General features: G+C 40.4%; 3 protein-coding genes across 3 annotated transcripts; 2 read left to right on the top strand and 1 right to left on the bottom strand.

The window, feature by feature from the left end:
* The first annotated feature begins 23 nt into the window (after window positions 1-23).
* Window positions 24-10,234, top strand: NKAPD1 (NKAP domain containing 1). The gene is made up of 6 exons (XM_016205349.2): window positions 24-182; window positions 789-865; window positions 3,120-3,220; window positions 5,534-5,683; window positions 6,568-6,621; window positions 7,903-10,234. Exons 2-6 carry the CDS (start codon window positions 797-799, stop codon window positions 8,399-8,401), a joined length of 873 nt encoding a protein of 290 aa, XP_016060835.1. The 5' UTR covers window positions 24-182; window positions 789-796; the 3' UTR covers window positions 8,402-10,234.
* Window positions 10,235-10,417: 183 nt separating this feature from the next.
* Window positions 10,418-12,629, bottom strand: TIMM8B (translocase of inner mitochondrial membrane 8 homolog B). Its single transcript, XM_016205350.2, has 2 exons — window positions 12,524-12,629; window positions 10,418-10,819 (listed from the first exon to the last, which is right to left on the bottom strand). The coding sequence occupies exons 1-2, from the start codon at window positions 12,605-12,607 to the stop codon at window positions 10,652-10,654; spliced, it is 252 nt and encodes an 83-aa protein (XP_016060836.1). The 5' UTR covers window positions 12,608-12,629; the 3' UTR covers window positions 10,418-10,651.
* Window positions 12,630-12,769: 140 nt separating this feature from the next.
* Window positions 12,770-22,305, top strand: SDHD (succinate dehydrogenase complex subunit D). Its single transcript, XM_016205351.2, has 4 exons — window positions 12,770-12,850; window positions 15,616-15,732; window positions 17,308-17,452; window positions 22,043-22,305. Exons 1-4 carry the CDS (start codon window positions 12,799-12,801, stop codon window positions 22,206-22,208), a joined length of 480 nt encoding a protein of 159 aa, XP_016060837.1. The 5' UTR covers window positions 12,770-12,798; the 3' UTR covers window positions 22,209-22,305.
* The last annotated feature ends 208 nt before the right edge of the window (window positions 22,306-22,513 follow it).

Raw genomic sequence — 22,513 nt, 5'->3', positions numbered from 1 at the left:
TGGGGCGCGGGTGAGGGCGGAATAACCGGTGGGAAGGCTGCGTTTTCACGAAGGACTCGGGTGAAGCTGCAGAGCTGCCTTTGAGCACTGACTCCTTGGCTTCCTGGGTCGGAGGAGATCTTGTAATGGAGTGGTTCTTCGTCTCACACTAACAAGATGCCTGATTTCCTCAGGATCGAGGGGTGAGTGAGCGGTGGGGTGGTTGCACAAAGTCCCTGTTAGCCACACACGCGAATAGCCCTGTCATCTATTTTTTGGAGGCTTCTATACAAAATAGAAAATAAAATGCCTCTGAATGGAGAAATTTAGGGTGTCTCTGTGTTCGATGTTTTTAGGCGTCAGTTTTTGTTACTGTTGACATTTGTGGCCCCTGGCACTCTCAAATCGAGATGTTTGCTTCTTTGCAAACTAACTTTGGGATTGGAGAATTGATTTCTTATCTGAACCTTGTTTGCCTTGGACTATGTGGCCTAAGACAAATTATGGCTCTGAGGGAATTTTATCTACTAATTAGGAGTGAAGATACTTGCCTCATATAAAACAGATTGTTTTGAGGAGTAAATAAAATAGTGTCATTTCAAAGAATTCCAATGTACACTGGCTCCTTTCATCCTCACATTTCTATGATCAGGTATTTTCCCCTTTTAATGGTGAAGAAAAAACTATTACTCAGGACCTCTGAGTTCTAAGTGGTCTTTCCTTTACCTCATGCTTCTTTATAACATTATAATAAAATATAAGACAATAAAGGAAATTATTTTTAAATGCTATTTATTGATTCATTTCAGATTGAAGAATGTCCCGGGTTCCACTGGGGAAAGTCCTCCTAAGGAATGTCATCCGGCACACAGATGCTCACAATAAGGTGAGAGGTACAACCTAGTTATTCCTTAACACTTAATGAAGGCACACAGTGTGCCAAAACGTTATTTGGTTACTGTTGGGAGATACAAAGGTGAATAAAAATAGATAATTTTAATATAGTTTGGTAATTACTATAATAGAGACATGTAAAATGTTTTAGTGTACTAAGGAAGGAATGATGAAATCTACCTTGGGAAATTAGGAAAGGCTTCATAGAATGGGTGGTATTTGAGGTGCTGATATTTGAACTAGTTCTTGTTGAACAGATTTGAGTTTACCAGGTGTAAAAGATCATTCTGTACAGAGAGAAAGTCAATAAGAAAATGCATGAAGCACTTCGGGCATGGCAAATTGTGTGCATCCAGAAAGTAGTGAATTTGGGGAGTAGTGACAGAGGATGAGGCCCTGGTGGATTATGATGCTTGGAGATTAGACTTTTTGCTCTAGGCAATAAATAAACCATCAAATATATATTTTTAAAATATTTTTTTTATTGATTTCAGAGAGGAAGGGAGAGGGAGAGAGAGATAAAAACATCGATGCGAGAGAAACATGGATGGGCTGCCTTCCACATGCCCCTCACTGGGGATCGAGCTCGCAACCTGGGCATGTGCCCTGACTGGGAATCAAACAGGTGACCTGGTGCATGGGACGACGCTCAACCAACTCAGCCACACCGGCCGGGCAACCATCAAATATTTTTAAGCTGAGTGTGACTTGATTTTGTATTTTAAAAAGGTGATGTTTTAGCTGGGTAGGGGATAGATCAAATGGGGTGAAACAGTAGAGGGACTAATTAGGAGGCAATTGCAATGTTCCAGGTGAGAGATGACGAGGGGGGTTTCACATGAAAGCAGTGACAATAGGGATGAAGGTGAGGAATTTAGGAGGCAGGATCCAAAGAACTTGGTGACTGATTGGATGGTGGTGATAATTATGGAATTAAATATAACTACCTTGTGTGGCTGGGTAAATGGTGATGATGCTATTTGAGACAGGAAACAAAAGAAAAGGGACAAGTGTGATGGTAAATGTAATTAGTTTGGTTTGAACATGTTGATGGTGAGGTGCTTATAGGATGTCCAAACAGTTGGAAATTCAGACTTGGAGGAAAGGAGAAACTTTGATAGACATAAAGGTTTGGGTCTTACTGGTATATAGGAAAGGACAGAGGTCGTGAGAATAGGTGAGGTCACCTAGGAGAGCACATGTACAAGGACCCTTGTTTGGTTTTCTTTGGTGAACTCTATAACTCCTACTTTGATCTTGAATGGTATTAGTGTCATATCATCTGATAATCTGATTGTGAGTGAGGTTATAACTGTTACCTAAGCAGGCTCTGCAATTGCGTTAAACCACCCCTAGTTGAATGATGAACTTAGATTTGAAACTGGTGGCTGAAAAGATAATCTAGCACAGATTTAACAAAATATTATAGGAGGATTTAGAAATAAAACATTTTTGTTTTTTGGTGAGTTGTAATCTGCTTCTCTGGAAATTACCTAGCAATTCTCATGTCTTTTTATTTTATTTTGCTTTGTTTTCAATAAAAATTAGAATGTTGTAAAAAGGGACTTAGCCTGGAAAGTTTAAAGACCTATCCTTACTAGTTGTTTTTTTTTAAATTTAAATATATCTTTATTGATTTCAGAGAGAGGAAAGGAGAGGGAGAGAGAGAGATAGAAACATCAATGATGAGAGAGTCATTGATCGGCTGCCTAGCCCGCAATCTGGCATGTGCCCTGACCGGGAATCGAACCCTTATCACCTGGATTCTAGGTCGATGCTCAACCGCTGAGCCACGCCCGGCCAGGCACTAGTTTTTTGACTTTGGTAAAATCTCTGAGCTTTTGTTCCTTCTTAGTAAAATAGAATAATGGTATCTGCTTTGCTTTCCTCATAAGATTGCTTAAGGTTCATTTGAGATGATACAATTAAAATGATAAAGCATTTTAGAAACATAAGGGATTATCATTTGGTAATTGCAGCATAATTGCAAAATTGATAAGGTTCTAATTGTGTCTGTGCAGGGGTTAAAAGATTCTGTTGCTGCAGAATTCTTCATATTTGGAATTTACTGGGTCGGATTGTTTAATCACACTGAGAAACCAGAATTAGTTTCCCAGGTTCTTGATCATAACCCAGTCTAAAATCCAATAATTAGTGCACACTGTATTTTCAGTTACTTTTTTATGATGTAAAGTGTTATTTTTAGTAACTTATTTTAATTTCTTTCCTTTTAAAAAAAAATCTAGATTCAAGAGGAATCAGATATGTGGAAAATAAGAGAACTGGAGAAACAGATGGAAGATGCTTACCGGGGGAACAAAAGGAAAATGTTACCTAGCAGTTCAAGGTGAAGTTGGAGCTCTGAGAACCAAAATAATTCTCATCTTATTCAGAACCATTGATTTTTGTTTAAAAACATTTTGGTATGCTAAAGATATATGGATTCAGTTCTGTGAGTCCTTAAGCCTTCCCTCTTTCATAAACCTAGACCCAAGCATAAGGCAATGGCTATTATGCATATGGTCCCACTCTTTGTACTTATTTGCAATGGAGAATTTTAAAAGACTGCTTTGAACAATTGTAAACATTAAGGATTTTGTGGATTCTGACCTTATCTGATGGCTTTTAACCTTAGATTTTCTTTTTGTATCTTATGGTCACTTAGCTGATCATATATATGCCTTTCCCCTGTTAGTCTTTCACTCTTTCTCTCAGCCTTTTCTTTTTCTGTCTTTTTTTTTTTTCCTCTCAGCCTTTTCTTTACTCCATCCACTCACTTTTTTCACCAGATCACACAGCCTTTCCCATTACCTTCTTACTAATTTGAGTGTAAATATGAAGGATTATGCAGGCTTAGTTGTCTTACCTGCAGCGGTATAGGAATGTCTGAGTATTAGAAACATCTTTTGGGCCTCCTATGCCTATTAGCATACAGCTGTGTGTATGAAAAATGACTCAAAGCAGTAGTGCTGATTTCTAAAGCCGCCCGGGAAGTGGTTAGCAGTGAGATATTTAAAGAGAGTGAGTGCGCCTGCACAGTATGTGGACTGGAGTGTGTCTGGATGTGTGCAGATGGCTTTAGACAAGAAAGCATGCAAGGTATGCGTGGTAAAGAAAGCAGAGCTCCAACATAAAAATAAATATATTTTCAGCCTGCGTTTTTCTCTGAAGGTTCTTTGAGAATTTAGAAGTGCTGTTAGTGCAGGTGGCGACTTGTTTTGTGTTGGTTGGTTAATTCCCAGTGGCACTTCCAAGAACAAAATACCGTTTTTTTTGTTTTTTTTATAATTGAGGCTTTTTAATTTTATTTAAAAGTTTTTAAAACTATGTCTTTATTGATTTCAGAGAGGGAAAGGAGAGGGAGGGAGGGAGAGAGAAACATTATTGATGAGAGAATCATGGATCGGCTGCCTCCTGCACGCCCCCCACTGGGGATCGAGCTTGAAACCCTGGCGTGTGCCGACTGGGAATCAAACCTCGACCTCCTGAATCATAGGTCAATGCTCAACTGCTGAGCCACGCCAGCCAGGCATAATATTGTTCTTTATGAGTGCACTGTTAATGCCTGTCATGGTGAATAAATCTTTTTTTTTTTTTTTTTTTAACATATCTTTATTGATTTCAGAGAGAGGAAAGGAGGGGGAGAGAGAGAGAAACATCAATGATGAGAGAGTCATTGATTGGCTACCTAGCCCGCAACCCGGGTATGTGCCCTGACCGGGAATCGAACCCCGATCTCCTGGGTCCCCGGCCGATGCTCAACCGCTGAGCTACGCCCGGCCGGGCGGTGAATAAATCTTTAAGCATAATCTCTTCAGGGGCAGGGATTCTGATTGACTCATTTGCATTAGCTAGAACAGTACCTGGCACATAGGAACCCTTAAACATTTTTGATAACCAATTAGCTAGCTTTAGTGACTGGTTAATGACTGGTTAGTGGGTATTAGTGACTGGTTAATATGGGCTGAATCAGTGGTTTTCAACTGGTTTTCTACCCCAGCTTATTCATGGGTTAGGCCTTATTCCCATTGTTACTATGACCTCACTACAGCAAGTTGCTGGTTTTCCAGGAAGGGAGTGTAATTAGAATCTGTAGGGTAGTTTGAAATTTCCCCAGCTATGATTATGCTCTGCTTCCCACTTTGCATGCCCTCCTAGTTGAGAATTAGTGAGTGAGCTACATTGTGCCACAGCCCAGAAGTTCTGCAATTGGATGGGTAATTATGGTCAGATTTTCACTGGACAACTGTACAAACTTAGAGAGGAACATATCATGTCTTTTTACATGACTTTTTTTTTTTTTAAAATATATCTTTATTGATTTCAGAGAGAAGAAAGGAGAGGGAGAGAGAGAGATAGAAACATCAATGATGAGAGAGTCATTGATCAGCTGCCTCCTGCATACCCCCAACTAGGGATCGAGCCTGCAACCCAGGCATGTGCTCTGACCAGGAATCGAACCCCGATCGCCTGGATCCTAGGTCAACACTCAACCACTGAGCCGCGCCCTGCCGGGCTTTTTACATGGTTTTAAAAAAATTTAAGTATTAGGTTGTTTCGTTCTCCCTCTTAGCTTGTTCAGTGAGTTTTGTGCATGATGTTCCATAAAGTAACCTCAGATTGCTTCCAAATGTAAAAGTTCTTCTGTTTCCTCATTTAGCCGGATGCGTAGTGATGGTTTTGATGAAGAAAGTCAAAGAGACAATTGGAGGCCAAGGAATGAAATTTCTGGGGCACTAGAAGATGATTTTCTTAAGGCTAAATCCTGGAACAAGAAGTTATATGATTATGAAGCTAACATGCCAGACAGGTTTGTGATTAAATTTTTGTGGCCATTAGTGATATTTCCCCCAAGAATGTGTACTTTAAAAATTTAATTATCTCTACAAAAACTTGTACATAAATGTTCACAGCAAAATTATTCAGTGTGGCCAAAAAAGTGGAAACCCAAATGTCTATTAGCTGATGAATGGGTAGACAAAATGTGGTATACGAAATGGTAATGGAATGTGATCTGGCAGTAAAAGGAATAAAGTACTGATAACATGCTACAGCATGGATGAACCTTGAAAACATTATGGTAGGTGAAAAAAGCCAGACAAAAGGCCACTTATTATATGGTTCTATTTATATATATATATGTCCAGAATAGGTAAATCCATAGAGACAGAAAGATTAGTGATTGCCATGAGCCACAGGAGGAGGAATGGAGAGTGACTGGTAACGGAGCTACTTTGTGGGGTGATGAAAGTGTTCTGATATTAGATAGTGGTGATGGTTGCACAACTCTGAATATACTAAAAGCCACTGACTTACACACTTTAAAAGGGTGACTTTTATGGTATATGAATTGTATTTCATTAGTTATTTTTTAAAAATTGTATCAATGTAGACAGTATTATGTTGTGAAGAGTTTTTGGAGAAGTACTTCACAGCTAAAGAGAGCAGATTATAAGAGTTTTCTTAAGAGAATGGCAAGTTCTCTTACAAATGGACAAAGGAATTCTTTGTCTGAAATAATAGTTTGCAGTACAGAAAAATGTAGCCAACTAAGTTACTGAGCTATAATGGGTTGACTTTATCTGTTTTCTTTGTTCTGTATGTCTTTGTGCATGCACCCCTAAGTCTGTCTAATTTAATTTTCAAAAACATGCATTGCTTTAACAATATGTATAATAAAATATCATCTTACAGATGGGGTCACAGTGGTTATAAAGAGTTATACCCTGAAGAATTTGAAACAGACAGGTAAGACAAATAGGCTTGCTGGAAAAAAAAGTTAGGAACTAAGCTTAGTACAAAGTCTGAACTGTAAATTGAGTTCAAGCCCAGTTTTTACAAAGCATGTAACATTTGCCATTAAAAATGTAACCGAGAAGTAATAGGCAGTTTAGATGGAAGGTGTTAGGTATTCTGCCTTTCCCTGATTGTTTTTTTTTTTTTTAATATATCTTTATTGATTTCAGAGAGAGGAAGGGAGGAGAGAGAGATAGAAACATCAATGATGAGAGTCATTGATTGGCTGCCTCCTGCACACCCCCAACTGGGGATCGAGCCTGCAACTCGGGCGTGTGCCCTGACCGGGAATTGAACCTCGATCTACTGGATTCTAGGCTGATGCTCAGCTGCTGAGCCACGCCCGGCCAGGCCCCTGATTGATGTTTGACATATCTATAGCACTTAGGTATTTTTTTGTTTATTGTTTTTTAAGTATGTTTTTATTGATTTTAGAGAGAGGGAGAGGGAGAAAGAAACATCAGTCATCTGCCTCCTGCGCTACCTCTACCAGGTTCAAGTGTACAACCCTGGGCATGAGCCCTGACCAGGAATCACACCGGCCACCTCTCAGTACATGAGATGGTGCTCAACCAACTGAGCCACACTGGCCAGGCCTATAGCACTTAGGTTTTTATATCTAGTATCCCATACAGTAAACAGGATATTTTTCATATTAAAAATTCTTTATAAATTAAAAACAATTTTAAACAAAACAACTTTCTGCCTATCAGACTGGCAAAAATTTTTTTTTTTTTAAATGTTATTGATTTCAGAGAGGAAGGGAAAGGGAGAGATAGAAACATCAATGATGAGAGAATCATTGATCGGCTGCCTCCTGCATGCCCCCTACTGGGGATTGAGCCTGCAACCCAGGCATGTGCCTTGACTTGGAATGAACCTTGACCTCCTGGTTCATGGGTTGACACTCAACCGCTGAGCCACATTGGCCGGACAAAAATTGTTTTGATAATACCTACTTTTGCTAACACTGGTGGTAAGTAGATCTCAATATTACCAATATACTCTTTTTCCCCCCCCCCAAGTCCAATGACATCTAATGGCTTTAGGGTTATTTTACAGATTAGAACATGTTCATTTTAAAGATGAAACAAAAACTCAGGGTGATTCTCATAGTAACCCTGTGTCAAAGCTGTTTTAAAATTCAGATGTGAATCCAACTTTCTATCTAGAATGCAAAATATTAAAATATATTTTTATATTTATAGTAAAGTAGTTTCTCTTTTTTATTAGTGATCATCAGGATATTACCAATGGGAAAAAAAGATCTCCCCAGGTAAAATCATCTACCCACGAGTCTCACAAACATAAGAAATCAAAGAAATCTCACAAAAAAAAGCAGAAAAAGAAGTCACACAAAAAACAGAAGAAAAGCAAAAAGGAAGCCACAGACATAACAGCAGATTCCTCAGATGAGTTCTCAGAAGAAACGGGGGCTTCAAGTACCAAGAAACAACCAAATAAGCGTAAGAAAAAATCAAGGAAAAAGTCTCTAAAAAAGTCTGCTCTAGTTTTAGAGGCAGAAAGTGACACTTCTCAGTCAGAGGATTCAGCATCCAGCAGTTCTGAGGAAAGTGAGGGAAGAGACATTAAGAAAACCAAAAGGGAAAAAAAGAAAGATAAAGTCAGCATCCCTGCGGTTAGCAGTGAAATACAGGAGAGGACAAACAAACGCACAAACTGGAAAGTAGCTACTGACGAAAGGTCTGCTGAGAGTTCAGAGGATGACTAATGAGAAACATTACTCACTTGCCACGTGACTTGGATATTTACAGCTCTTGCACCGTGGGGCTTTGCCAATGACTCATGTTCAGCACAGGGGGCTTGAGGTTGGAGCTGTCCTGTGCCATCTATGTATGTTCAGACAGACTTGTCTTCTATTTTGGCCTGTTAAACTTGATCCTCTTATTCTTAATAGGGAATCTGGTATTTTGTTATGAAGGTTTCTTGAAATTATTTTTTGCAGTTAATTACATTTAGCATAGAGTGCATATATAGCAAATTAAAGGACACAGAAAGCAGAATCCAGTAATGACCTGGGTACACCAATTAGAATGTTGAGTTTGGGTAAAGCAAGGCCTGGGATCAAGTAGATTGGAATCAGTGCTGTGCAGAATGTATAAGGGAACATCATATTGCTCTTGTTTGGTTTATATAGCAGGTGCCACTTTGTCTCAGTCTTGGTGCTTTGATCTTTCTGTATTTTGGCCCCACAGGTGTGGTCATTTATTTAATGGGGAAATGAGCGTAAGAACAAATATTTTCTCTCTATAACACCCACAGATAGCTGTTATCAGAAGAGACTAGGGTTTTCTGTCAAATTTCCCTGCTGGACAGGGACTGTAGCTATACTTAGTATACCCATAAACATGGTAATTGGATAGTAATTGGTTTTCTAGTTCCATTGCTGTATATTGCCTAAATGGACCTGTGTTCAAATATTTCTTTTAGATAAGTCCTCAACAAATGGGGAAGAATTAGGAATTAGTCATGCTAATGGGGCTCTGAACAGGCTTCAGGGCAGCATCTGCCATTTAAATGTCTTCCTTGTTTACTTCTCAATTTATTAATGAACTAGATTTTCCCTGAAACTAGGCTGAATCAAATCCAAAATGAAATAGACTTCTCAGGGACATATCTACTTTCCAGCCTGCCTTTGGATTAAAGCACCAAGCAGAGACCATATTATTTCCTTTTGCTATATGCTGTAATCCCTACTGTGTTAGTTCATAAGAAACCAAAATAACTGAAAGAAGGCTAGCAGAACACAAGTGAATTTTTTCATTATGGCAGGTCAAGTGACATACCAGTTTTTCATGGGCTGAGTAAAAAGCTTGAAAACTCAAACTTGTCTTGGTTCTGCCACTAACTGATTATGTGGTCTGGAGTAGGTAAGTTAACTTCCCTGGCCTTCCTTTGAACCCCATGTGTAATACACAAATACTTCATGGTGACATGACAGTGTAAGACACCAGCAATAGAATATAACTCTGACATCATTCCAGGAGGTGGTAATATTTTATAGTTCTGCTAAATTTGTTCTCTTTACAGAACAGATTTTAATGTTTAGTCACAAAGTACATGGTTGGCCAGAGGTTCCCTATCCTGATTATAAGCAGGTGCTACCTTTGGGGATATTTATTTGAAATGTTAATACTTGGGTACTCAATTGTCAATGCTCAACGGTATATGTTTTTACCTTTGGGATTAGTAGGGGCCCAAGGGGGGGAAGAACAGTCTATAATTACTACCTCTTAACCTAAAGCAATTGTTTTGTTGTTGGAGCAAGTGAAATCTTTGTTGGAGGGAGTGTTCACTTTTTTTTTTAAACATTGTTTCTGTGCTATAAAAGTACTGATTCTAAGCACAGACTCAGGAGGATGGGTGAGTGGAACAAGGCATTTCTGGGAAGTTGGTTCTGTTTGTCTTGACTTTCCCTTCCTCCCTTAGTAGTGGACTTATCTCTTTCCCAATGAATACATATCTTGCCTGTTTTGATTTTTGCCATGTTTACCTTTTCTTGGTCATGTATAAGCAATAAAGCTGTTTTCTGTTCTTCACCTTTCTCAACCCTAAATTTTCTTCTGTGCCTTAGGTTAAGGCTTTGATGGCTCTTCCAGCCCCCTTATATATGGCTTAGGGTGGCTCTTCAAAACATAAGATCTCCCATTTGCACTACCAGCCTTGGAACATACTTATTTCTAGTTGTTTCTGCCAATCAGAGGTCTTATTAAATCCTACAGTGGGATTTAAAAAAAGAGTTGGAGAATTCACATTTATTGAATAACTGTTTTGATACAATGTGGAATTTCTGAATTCCAGATAAATAAATTTCACTTTTGAACATTTGATTTGTTACTTTTTAGCACCAACAGGCTTGGAAATAGCCTGAAGTTGACTTGACAGTGGGTTGATAACTTTCCCCTACTATCTGTGTAATAACAAGTCCTTTGCTTCTTCTGTCATTCTCCCAGGGAATGGCCTACTGCCCTCCTTTCTGTACAATCTGCGCAAACCGACTGGTGATGGCGAGAGTAGTATCAATGAAGCGGTCCACACAGCTAGAGAGACAGTTTTCAGTGCGAGAGTCTAGGCGATTCCCTGGCTTCTCCACACATTTATCCCAACATAGCTCCATGAAGTGGTGCACCTAAGAGGAAAGAAAAATAAAACCATTAGGGTCTGTTTATAGGCCTAACTGCCAATTTTCTTACTTCCCTCCTATTTTCATTTTCTGTCACCTAACTAAAATAAAACATTCAGTCAACAAACCATGGGCTCTCCTCTTTCCTCACTTCCTAATCTGGTCCAGATCCTCATCCCTACATTGCAACAATCCTTTTACTCTCCCCTTTAGTGATTAAAAAGTACTTCTATCAAGTCACTTCTGTGTTTGCTCAATGCATCAATTTCTGTTAGCCACTCAGGGCACTCCCTTATTTAACCCCCACTCATACTGTATCAATGAGGCCCACACAGCACACTCGACTCGACTGTTGCTAATCCTCACCTGAGGATATTTTTTCCATTAGAGAGAATGGAAAGGGGGGAGAGGGGAGAGAGAGAGAGAGAAAGAAACATCAGAGAGAAACATGGAAGTGAGAGAGACACATTGATTGGTTCCCGCACAGCCTGACCAGGCAGGGGATCAAACCTGCAGCCCAGGTACCTGCCCTTGACCAGGGGGACGCTCTAACCACTGAGCAACCTGCCAGGGCTCACCTTGACTCTTAATACTCTGGAATGCCCTCCCTCAAGATTTTACCCATTCTTCAAAAACAGTTCGAATTCTTACCTTCTTACCTTCTTGATGGCCACTGTCTATTATTTTCTAATTGAGTCAAATCCTCAATCAGAATGTAAAAACTTTTTTTTGTTTTGTTTTTTATATATTCCCAAACTAGCACCAGTGTAAGCTGGGACGGTACAGTACCAATCAATCCCTCCAAAATACTGTACCCATATCATTCTAAACCTATCCCTTCAAGAATAGTTCTTAAGTTCTTAACTTTTTGGGGTCATGAACACATTTGAGAATCCAATGAAGCTTATGGATCCACTCTCTAGAAAAATGCACACACAGGCACAGAAAATGTATGCACTTTCCTAATGTCCCAGGACTCAAAGATTTCTAACCAGGGTTCTGCGGGGTGGGTGAGAGGGGAGAGAGAAAATAACCATTTACCAAGGGTTCACTATTTGGGAGGCTGGGAACTCAGTCAATCCTTTCTGCCGTCTTAAAAGATGAATTGTCTCCTTCCTTTAAGAGGTGAGGTTAGGCAATTAGCTCTAAGTAACGCGGCTAATAAGGGACCACGCCGGGGTTCCAACCACGCCGAAAAGGCTCCAAAGCTCTTGTTGTAAACTAAGAATAGTCTGTCTAGACTAATTACTTCAGAGCCCCCCCTTTTCCAATAATGTCCTACCGCTCTATCGCTTTCAAATTACATTATCGCATTTGATCCTCACAATCCAGTAAGGCAACGGGCGACTGCGAAACCAAGACGCAGAGTGGCTGTGTGTCTCGTCCAGGGGCACGTGGCCTGCAAGTGGCAGAGGCACAGTTAGAACCTCGATGTCCCGAACGTCAGCCCAGGGCGCTCGCCACCGAACTCGGCTCCCGTGCCCTTGCGCCGCCCAAACGTTTCTTTTCTGCTTTACACCTTCTGTTTTCCCCACCCTGGGCTTGCTTAACGGGCATCTGAGCACCACCGGTCACCAGCGGCAGGAGCGTCACGTTTCGTTTCTTTTGCGAGAGGAACCGGGCGTAGCAGGGATGGGGCGACCTCACCGCGGGTGCCCGGGATTCGTCCTTCACCGTTCTTTCTCCTCCCCCTGGTCCCCGTCCCCGCACCTGGGCAGTGAACTGCGCCTTCTGCTGTTCGGCCGCCACCAAGCGCTGCAGCTCCGCCTCGTCGGCCTCTCCCAGCTCCGCCATTGCGCGCGTCGGGCCGGACTTCCGAGCAGCGCGCGCGCGTCTGAGCGGCGGGTGCGCGCAGGCTCCCAGCTCCCCATCCGACTTCCGGTTCCCTGCGTTTCCCTTGTCCTTGTTTTCTTTCGTCATCGCGGTGGGCGGTGCCCTATGACTGTTTCCGGGTTACTGGATGACCTTGAACCTTCAGGAGCGAGATGGCGGGCATCTGGAGGCTGAGTGTCCTCTGCGGTGCCCAAGGAGGCAGAGGTGAGGGTCCCGGCGGCCGGAGCTTTTACGCGGCTTCCAGCGGGGGAAGGGGAGGCGGGGAGGATGCCTCTGCCGGGTGGCGAGGCCTCTGGAGCCCGGAATTCCTCCTCCTTCCCTGTGGCCACTCTGGCTCCTGCTGAAACCGCAGCAATGACCACCGTTGCCTACGGGCCCAGATATTCACCCGAGCGCGTCCTTCCTGTTCTGGGCCAACGTGGTGAGGGGGTTAATCTGAAGGACAAGTGCTCCTGGGAGGTAGAGCCCTGCTGAGGCTATTCATAGGAGCTCGCTCTCTCTTTTTTCTCTCCCCTCCCCATTCACTGTCCTTACAGTGCTCCCATCCCGAGTCGGAAAAGAGGCTCTAAAGCCCAGTGCCTGGTCTTGCTCATGTTCCCTGGAGTTGGTGTAGGGGACCAGTTTGATAATCATTGAACTGGGCATTCGTGTTATATATACCAGGCACTGTAGTAAGCTTTGGATGCAAATGTGAATAAGACATAATTCTGCCCTCAAAGACTTTTCCTTTTTTATAGGGAAAACACATATAAGCGTAATGTTAACATCAAACAAAAACTGTTGTGCTGTACATATTGTTATGCTAGTCCAGAGGGGTAATATATTTAGCTCTGTGGTTGGGAAGGATTACTTTGTCTCTGTTCCTGAAGGAGGTGTGCCTGATTGGAGGATATGGAAGGCCACAGGAATAGGGACATTACAGTTCGGGCTACTGGGATGAGCAAAAGCAATGGTGAAGGTGTAGAAGCTGGTTGTTACCAGAGAAAACAAAACAAATTGGATATTATTAGAGTGTGAAGCTCAAGGTAAGGAATGAGAGATGAACCTGGAAAGGTGAACTGGAATTGCGTCATACAAGACCTTGTCTTGATGAGGAGTATGCATTTTACCTGGTGTGAAAGGGAGCCATTGAAAGATTTAATATAGATTTGTAGTTTAGATGACCACTTTGGTAACAATGTGGTAGATGGCCACCACGGGAGGTGGTCAGGCTAAGACACAAGCCAAGGAGATGAGATGGGGCATGTTGTAGTCCAGGCAAGGATGGCGAGGTAATGAACTTGAAGAGTAGTACAAAAATGAAAGTTGTTTCAAGGAATGTTGAGGCACTTCAATACGATTTGTCAGTTGACTGAATTTAGGTAGAAAGTCCTACATGACTTCCAGATTTCTGGGTTAGGTTGAAGAGTAGCTGGGATGTCATTAAAGTGGGAGACATGCAAGTGGGAAATGATTTTGGATGAGAAAGTGAATTGAAGGATGATTGTAGTTTTTGGCATGGTGAATGTGAGGACCATGTAGGACATCTCAAGGAAGAGGCCCAGCAGGCACTTAAACTTCTGAAACTGGAGAGATTTCAGGGCTGGAGATACAGAATTTGGGTGTCATCAGCTTATAGGCAGTTGGAGCTCAGTAGACAGATTGGAGGTGGGCAGAGGAAGGGACAAGAGCAATGGGCAGATGATAGAATCCTGGGAAAACATTTAAAAGTGAATGCAGAAGGAGACAGATGTAGGTGGTCAGAGAGTCAAAGAGAACTAGAAGAGAGTTCTGTCAGAAAAGAAGGGAGGAAAGACCACAATACCCGGAGATGGCCAGAGGTCTAATATGATGAAGACTGAACAGTACCTGTTGGATATGGCCACTTGAGACCATTGGCAGCTTACAGCTTTGATGGGGATAAAAATAAGTTTTTGAGTTAAAGAATGATAAGGAAATGAGGAAGTCAGAATGATTGATTGATCTTAATTTTACTTTATTGATTTTAGAGAGAGGGAGAGAAACATTGCTGTGAGAGAGAAACATCAATCAGTTGCCTCCTGCATACACCCTGACTGGGGATCAAACCCGCAACCTGGGTATGTGCCGTCTGGGAATTGAACCTGCCACCTTTTGGTGTACAGAACGACACTCCAACTAACTGAGCCACACCAGCCAGGGTAAAGTCTAGATGATTCAGATAACACTTTAAAGAAGCATGGTTGGAAAGAGAGCAGGGGAAGAGCACATGGGCATTAGAGGAATTAGTATCAAGGGAAGTATATTAATTACATCAGTGGAGGGAAAATGGCCAATTGGAAGGAGAGGTTAAAGATATAGAAGAGAAATTACCTTTTATTGAGTGCTTGTAACTTCCTGGGAATTATACCGAGCACCTTGCATATATTATTTAATTTTTAACAGTATCATGAAGTAAGCGCTGTTATTTCCATTTTACAAATGAGGGCATTGAGGTTAGAGGACCTGTTTAACTTAATTGCTGATCATCTCACAGCTTGTAAGTGGTGGAGTTGGGTTAGCTTAGGCCTGTCTATTTTTAAATAAGAGACAGGATCCCAAAGGGGACAGAGATGGTTTCAAGAGTACAACTGGAGAAATTGATCTTGCAAAGGAGGACGGTAATAGATGAACTTCCCAAACTAGACTGAATTCCTTGTGGACAAAGACTGTATCTTTTATCTCTTACACTATGGCAGAGTGGATGAATAAATGGAAGAAGAAAGCTAGAATTTACTTTTAAAAATTAGTAAACGTGAAGCCCTTTTACATAAGTGGTTTGTTGATTTTTCAGTCTTTCAGTGGCTACTTAGTCTGACCTCACAGCAACCTGGTGAAAAAGATGCTGTCCTCTTACAGATGAGATGTTATCCCTCATTTAGGTTGAAGTAGCTTGCCTGTGGTCATTTCGAACGGTTGTCAATCCTGTTATGAGAGGTGCTTATGATCCCCGCCAATGTCTCTTTCCTCAGCTCTCTTCCTCCGAACCCCAGTGGTCAGACCTGCTCAAATCTCGGCATTTCTCCAGGACCAACCTAGCCCAGGATGGTGTGGAATACAGCACATTCACCTGTCACCCAGCCGCCATTGTATGTTTTCTCCATTGCTGCTGCTTTCTGGGCTCTGGCCGTCTTCCGCTGAGCTAATTATCATGTCTTTGGGAGGACTTATCTGTGGGGGGAACTTTTGTGTCCAGGTTTGTCAGATGAAGACCTAGCCTACACCTTTGGGCAGACAACGCCAGCATGGTTGAATGATGCCATTTACACTCAGAGAACCTTCTGGTATAAGTCTTTTTAAAAATTTTAATTAAAAAAAAAAGAAAATAGCTCTGTAGGAAAAGTCTGTTCAGTAGTTTAGTTACTTTTATTTATTTAGCTTATGGAGAGGAGCCAGATATGAATAATTTAAAATAGTGGACAGTTTTTAAAAAGTCATGCGTATTTATAGTTGTATTGTTTAGGTATTATTAAAATTAATCTTAGAAAGTCCATAGGTGAATAATGAATTAGCTCTGTTTCCATTTTTGAAATCTGGAAAGATCAGATAAAGACTTCTCTTGATTCTTACATCATCCACTTAGATATAGTTACATCTGAGTTATGAGAAATTAGACAAGTATAATCTGCTTTTTAGACTAATTTTATCTTTTAAAAGTCTTGTTTCTGCATTTCATTGCTTAGTTTAGTTAGAATTAGCAGAGTAGTTTTAACTTGGGGTGCCTGAGACTGAAGGAAAGCCCCTGAAGTTGCATACATAGTTTTTTTTCTTTTTTTGTAAAAAAATATGTCTTTATTGATTTCAGAGAGAGGGAGAGAGAGATAAAAACATCAATAATGAGGGAGTCATTGATCGGATGCCTCCTGCACACCCCCAGTGGAGATCAAGCCTGCAACGTGGGCATGTGCCCTGAGTTGGAATCGAACTGTGACTTCCTGGTTCACAGGTTCATGTTCAGTCACTGAGCCATGCTAGCCAGGCTTTCATGCATATTTTTAATGTGCATATCTGTGTGTATATTTCTGAAAAGTTGCTCCATCCTTTTATTAGATTCTCAAAGGAGTCTGTAACCTAAAAAAGATAGAGGCTCTCAGAGAAATGATTGTAGCCCATTTTGTTTTTTACTTGCTTAAAATAAATTTTCATGTTCTATTTCTGTTTATAAGCAATGGAACAGAGCAAGGACCATGGTCCTAAAAGTTGACACCAGAACTTCACTCCTCTGAGTTGGCTGCTTTAATTTTGTGAGGAGGATTTTTAATATTACCTTACTTCTGAAGATTAGAAGGTGTAAAAAAAGTAATGTTTTAAAGAAATTTCTCAAGTATCACTAACTTATATTCATAAGGTATGTGCCCATTACCTTGAAGTCCAAGATTGGTAATTCTGCAAAGCTTTGGTCCGTAATCTTGCCTGTTAGTAAAGTGGCTCTGTCTTGCAATCAACATCTGTAGGTGTTGAGATACCCTGTACTCAAAAATGGAGATAGCATCTTTCAGTTACCTTCCTCACACTCTGTGCTCAGAGTTAAGTCTGCTATGCGTACTGTTTGCTTGCGTACTGTTTGCTATTCTGTCAGTTTGAGTTATTTTGTGGCAGATACTGAATGCAAGAGATAGGTTAACCCCTTCAACTCTTATGAATCTGGCCCTTCCTTTCTGTAGCTGGTTCCAAGGCTGCGTCTCTCCACTGGACTGGTGAGAGGGCGGTCAGTGTTGTGCTCCTGGGCCTCCTTCCAGCTGCGTATTTGCATCCTTCCTCTGTGATGGACTACTCCCTGGCTGCAGTTGTCACTCTCCACAGTCACTGGCAAGTACAGCAGTGCCTTCAGTATTATATTGTTTGCTTAGTTTGTTTGCTGTGAGCTTGTTTCATTATTGTGTATAAGGGAGAAGTTGATTGAGATACTCAAGACCTATAGAAAACTTTAAAGCATAATGTAAAATATTTCTCTGCCCAGATTTATATATCCACCTGCCCATTCGATGTCTTCACTCCCATATCTAATAGGCATTTTGAATGTAGCATGTTCTGAAACTGAGTTTCTGATATCCCCCAGATCGCTTCCTCTGGCACTTTACCCATCTGAATTAATACCACTTCTATTTTATTTGTTCAAGCCCCAAACTTGGTCATTGTCCTCGATTCCAGTGGTAGTCTTTAGCTGGTCCTCCTTATGTCTGTGCCCAACACAGCTGCCCCAGTGATCCTGTTAAAATATTAAGTCAGGTCAAGGCATTCCCCTTCTCAAAACCCTTTGTTGTCTCCTAGTCATACTCAAACTAAAGTAGGGTTCTTACAGTGGTCTAGATTCTATGTGATCTGGCTCCTCTTTCTTCCTTCATCTCCAACTACTATCCCTCATTCACACTGGCTTCCTTGATAATTCTCGAACTTGCAGGGACACTCTAGGCTTCAAGACTTTAGTTTTACTCTTCATTCTGCTTGAAACTCTTTTTTTAGTTATATACTTGGATTGTCCCCTCATTTCCTTCACATCTTAATTGTCACCTTCTTATTGAAGCCTTTACACTTACTCAAAAGCAGTGTCCTTCCCAGCATTTCTTATCCCTCTCTCCTGTTTTATTTTTCTCAGTAGCACTATTTACATTCTAATATAATATATCATCTATTATTTTATACATTCCTAGTCTCCCCCTACTAGAATAAAAGCACAGATACAGAAAATCACAAGAGTCAGATCCTTGGCGTAATGAATGATGATAATGGTGGTACCACCCAGGTCAAGAAATAAAGCTTTGCCACCTGCTCCAGAAGCCTCTTCCTTGTGTTCTGTCACCTCATCGCTGTTCGTTGTCCCTTATCGGGACCCATTATCCTGATTTTGATAGTAATCACTTCCTTACGTTTCATCATAATTTTATCACCCAAATTGCACCCTCTACACTATATTTTAGTCTTGCCCTTTAAAAAAAAAAGAAATATGTATTTTTGACTATTTTTGTTTGCTATTATATTTTTAGTGCCTAAGCAGTACTTCACACATAGCACTAAGTAAATATTTGTTGAATGAATGAATTTCTAGTGTCTCTGTATTTCATCCAGTGTAGTTTATTAGACTTTCTTAATTAGTAAACCTTCTATAAAGTTTGTACATAATAGCTGGGTTCCTGGAGTTTGCTTTATGTTGTTTTGTGAGGACAGTATGATATCATGGGTAGGCGAGGCATTTTGGATGGATTGTTAGAACTGAAAGGACTTGAGGGAGTATCTTAACCAACTCTATTATTTTACAGATATGGAAACTAAACCCCAGGGAAGTTAAGTGACTTATCAGAATCATTTTCTAGCTAGTGTTAAGGGGCGTTTGCCTGCCTAGTTTTCTAGGGTTGGTTAGGAGAATTACCATTTAACAACCTTTAAAATAAAGGATTCTAGTTGCATATGAAATATTAGATTACAGGTACAGTAATATTTCTCTAACGTGTTTCTTGGAAGGAGATACATCTAAATTAATGAAAAATGAGAATAAAAGATAATTCTAAAGTAATACTTTTTTAAAAATTACAATTGACTTTCTAGTTACCTCACTAATTTTCTCTTACTTCCCACGCAGAAAGAAGTGACTGGAAAGAGTTGTCTGTCATTGTGCACTAGTTCCTCAGTATCCAATCTCTTAACCCACATTAATTGGGCTTTTATCCCAACTATTTAACTGAAGTCATTCTTACCAAAGTCACCAAAAACTTTCATTTTTCCAAATCCGATAGTTTATTCTCTGTCCACTTACTGACTCTCAGCAGCATTCAGCTTAATGGAGCAGTCCCTCCTGGAGTCGTTTCCTTTGGCTTCTTGGCTGCTGCGCCTGTGTTCCCCCCCCCAAGCTGCACCCTCTCATTCTCCTCTGCCAGCTCCTCCTCCTCTGGGCTCACCTTGAATAATGGTCTGAACCCCAGGCTCAGTCTTGGCCTTAATTTCTCTGTCTACACACTTTCCCAAGGTTATCTAGGACTTACCTATTTTTTTTCTGAGCTGCAGACTTTTATTTCCAGTTGTTTAACTGACATAGCCACTTGAATGTTTAATAGTCATCCTAAATTTAACTTTGCCAAAATCACTCTTTTTTCCTTCACATCTCTCTTGATTTCCCCTCAAAACCTTCTCTCCTGTTCTTCCCTACTCAATTAAATCTAGTTGCTCAAGCCCCAAATCCTAAGAGTCATTCTAGGTTTTTCTTTTTGTTTTATCCTACACCTAGTCCATCAGCTCTTTCTGTTAACACTCTTTAAACAGCCAGAATTGTCACTTCACACCACCTCCCCTGTCCCCAGCCTAGGTTAAGCCAACAGTCTTGCCTAGACTACTCCTGCTGCCTCCTAGTTAGTTCTCTGTTTCTGCTCTTGCCCTCTTTTTCCTGACTGCACTGCCCATTTTCCACAACACAGCCAGTGACCTTTTTAAAAAGTAAAATTAGATTTATCCAAAGAAGATACACAGATGGCCAGTAAGCACATGAAAAAATGCTCAACATCATTTGTTATTAGAGAAATACAAATCAAAACTACAGTGAGATGCCACTTCACACCCACTAGGATGGCTGTAGTAAAAAACATGGACAGTAACTAGTATTTCCAGGATGTCAAAAAGTTGGTGTCCTCATATAGCTTTGTTGGAAATGTAAAATGTGGCAGCCACTTCGAAAACAGTTTGGAAGTTCCAACAAAAAGCTGTAGTTACCATATGACCCAAAGATTCTACTTTTAGGCATATATCCCCCCCATCCCCAAATTGAAAACATATGACCCCACACAAAAACTTGTACAGTTTTCATAGCAGTGTTATTTATAGCCAAAAAGTGAAACACTCCAAATGTTTATCAGCTGATGAGTAGCTAAACTAAATGCGGTATATGTGACTCCAGGCATACCTCGGAGATAGTGTGGGTTCAGTTCCAGACCACCGCAGTAAAACAAATATTGCAATAAAGTGAGTCACAGGAATTCTTTGGTTTCCCAGTGCATGTAAAAGTTGTTTATACCATATATACTGTAGTCTAATAAGTGTGCAATAGCATTGTGTCTAAAAAATTACATATCTTAATTAAAAAATACTCATGTGCTAAAAAATGCTAACCATCATCTGCAAGTCATAATTTTTTTCTGGTGGAGGGTCTTGTCCTAGTAACATCAAAGATGACCATAACAGTATTATAATAATGAAAAAGTTTGAAATATTTTGAGAATTATCAAAATGTGACAGAGGGAGACAAAGTAAGCAAATGCTTTTGGGAAAATGGCACCAACAGACTTGCTCGATGCAGGGTTGCCACAAACTGCAATATCTGCAAAATGCGGTAAAGCAAAGTGCCAGTAAAATGGGGTATCCCTGTGTGATTTGACCATACGAAGGCGTGAAGTGCTGATAAATGCCACAACATGGCTGAGCCTGGAAAACATTATTCTAAGTGAATGAAACTCGACACAAAAGGCCACACATATTGTGTGATTGCATTTACATAAAATGTCCAGAATAGGCAAATCCATAGAGATGGAAAACAAAGTAGTGGTTGGGTAATGGGCTATTAGGTACAGGGTTTCTTTTTGGGGTGATAAAAATGTTCTGGAGTTAAATACCAATAATGTGGCAGCTCTGAGCGTACTAAAAGTCACTCAGTTGTACACTTAAAAATTTTGTGGTATGTGAATTTTATCTCAATGAAACTGTTATTTAAAAAAAGTAAAATTACGTCACTCCCTGCTTAGGTCACTCCCCACTTAAAGCACATTTGTGGTTTCTCATTATATTTCAAATGAAATTCAGCTCCTTTTCATGACCTTCAAGGCCCTATGTGATCTGTCCCACCTTTTGATCTCCATGTTTCCTGCCATACTGCCCTTTTTACTGTTCTTCAAAGATGCCAAAGTCATTGTCACTTTTGTGGAATGTTCTCATTCAGGTCATCCTTTCTAAAATATTACTTCATAGCACATACGTACTCTTTCTTTCCTTGTTACTTTAAGTAATAAATTGTTATTTTCACACTGAGTTCTAGTAGTGAATGTTCTGTACGGGCAGGGATGCTGCTTTATTTGCTGTACTCCCAACAGTTATGACAGGTTCTGGTACATCACATCTGTTTAATATATTCTTTTTGAATTAATGAAAAACTCTGCAGAACATTTTTTTAGTTTTAAAAAAACACCCAAGATTTTGTAGGTAAGAGTAGCAATTAATTACTATCTCTGATACAAATGACTGGAAAATTTAATCTGAAGAATGGGGAGATGTCTTTATTATATTATTAGGAAACAATTTCTTTACTTTGGTTTATACCTTGTTACATTTTGAACCTGGTTATCTTTTTGTAGCCAAGTTATCTGTATAGTCTTCTAATATCATTTGTGATTTTTCACTTGTGCTGTGATTTTTTTTCTTTAGGGGCCTTGGACAAGTTGTTATTGACTATGTTCATAAGGATTCGTTGCAGAAAGCTGCCAAGGCAGGCCTCTTGGCCCTCTCGGCTCTCACCTTTGCTGGCCTTTGTTATTTCAACTATCACGATGTGGGCATCTGCAAAGCTGTTGCCATGCTGTGGAAGCTCTGACCTTTTTGACTTAATACCTTGCCAATTGATTGTACACCTCTTTGCCTCTGCTCTGTCATGCCATTCATCTCACGATAAGGAGGAAATAACAGATGAGTCCACTGCTGAGATAAACCTGATCACCTGGTTAGTGTTAGGATTTAATCTGTGAGGAAAAGGTTTGAGAGGAATTGTTTCCAAGAAATTGTGAGACCGAATTCCATATTCTGGTGAGTGAATGAGGTTGTCTTCCAGCTTCTCACAAGACTCATAATGCAACATTATATATGAGCTTTTGCATTTTAATTTACCAAACTCTAAAGGGA

Source organism: Miniopterus natalensis, chromosome 11, assembly GCF_054644295.1.
Source record: "Miniopterus natalensis isolate mMinNat1 chromosome 11, mMinNat1.hap1, whole genome shotgun sequence".
NCBI classification, from domain to species: Eukaryota; Metazoa; Chordata; class Mammalia; order Chiroptera; family Miniopteridae; genus Miniopterus; species Miniopterus natalensis.
This window is presented reverse-complemented; position numbering and strand designations above follow the sequence as displayed.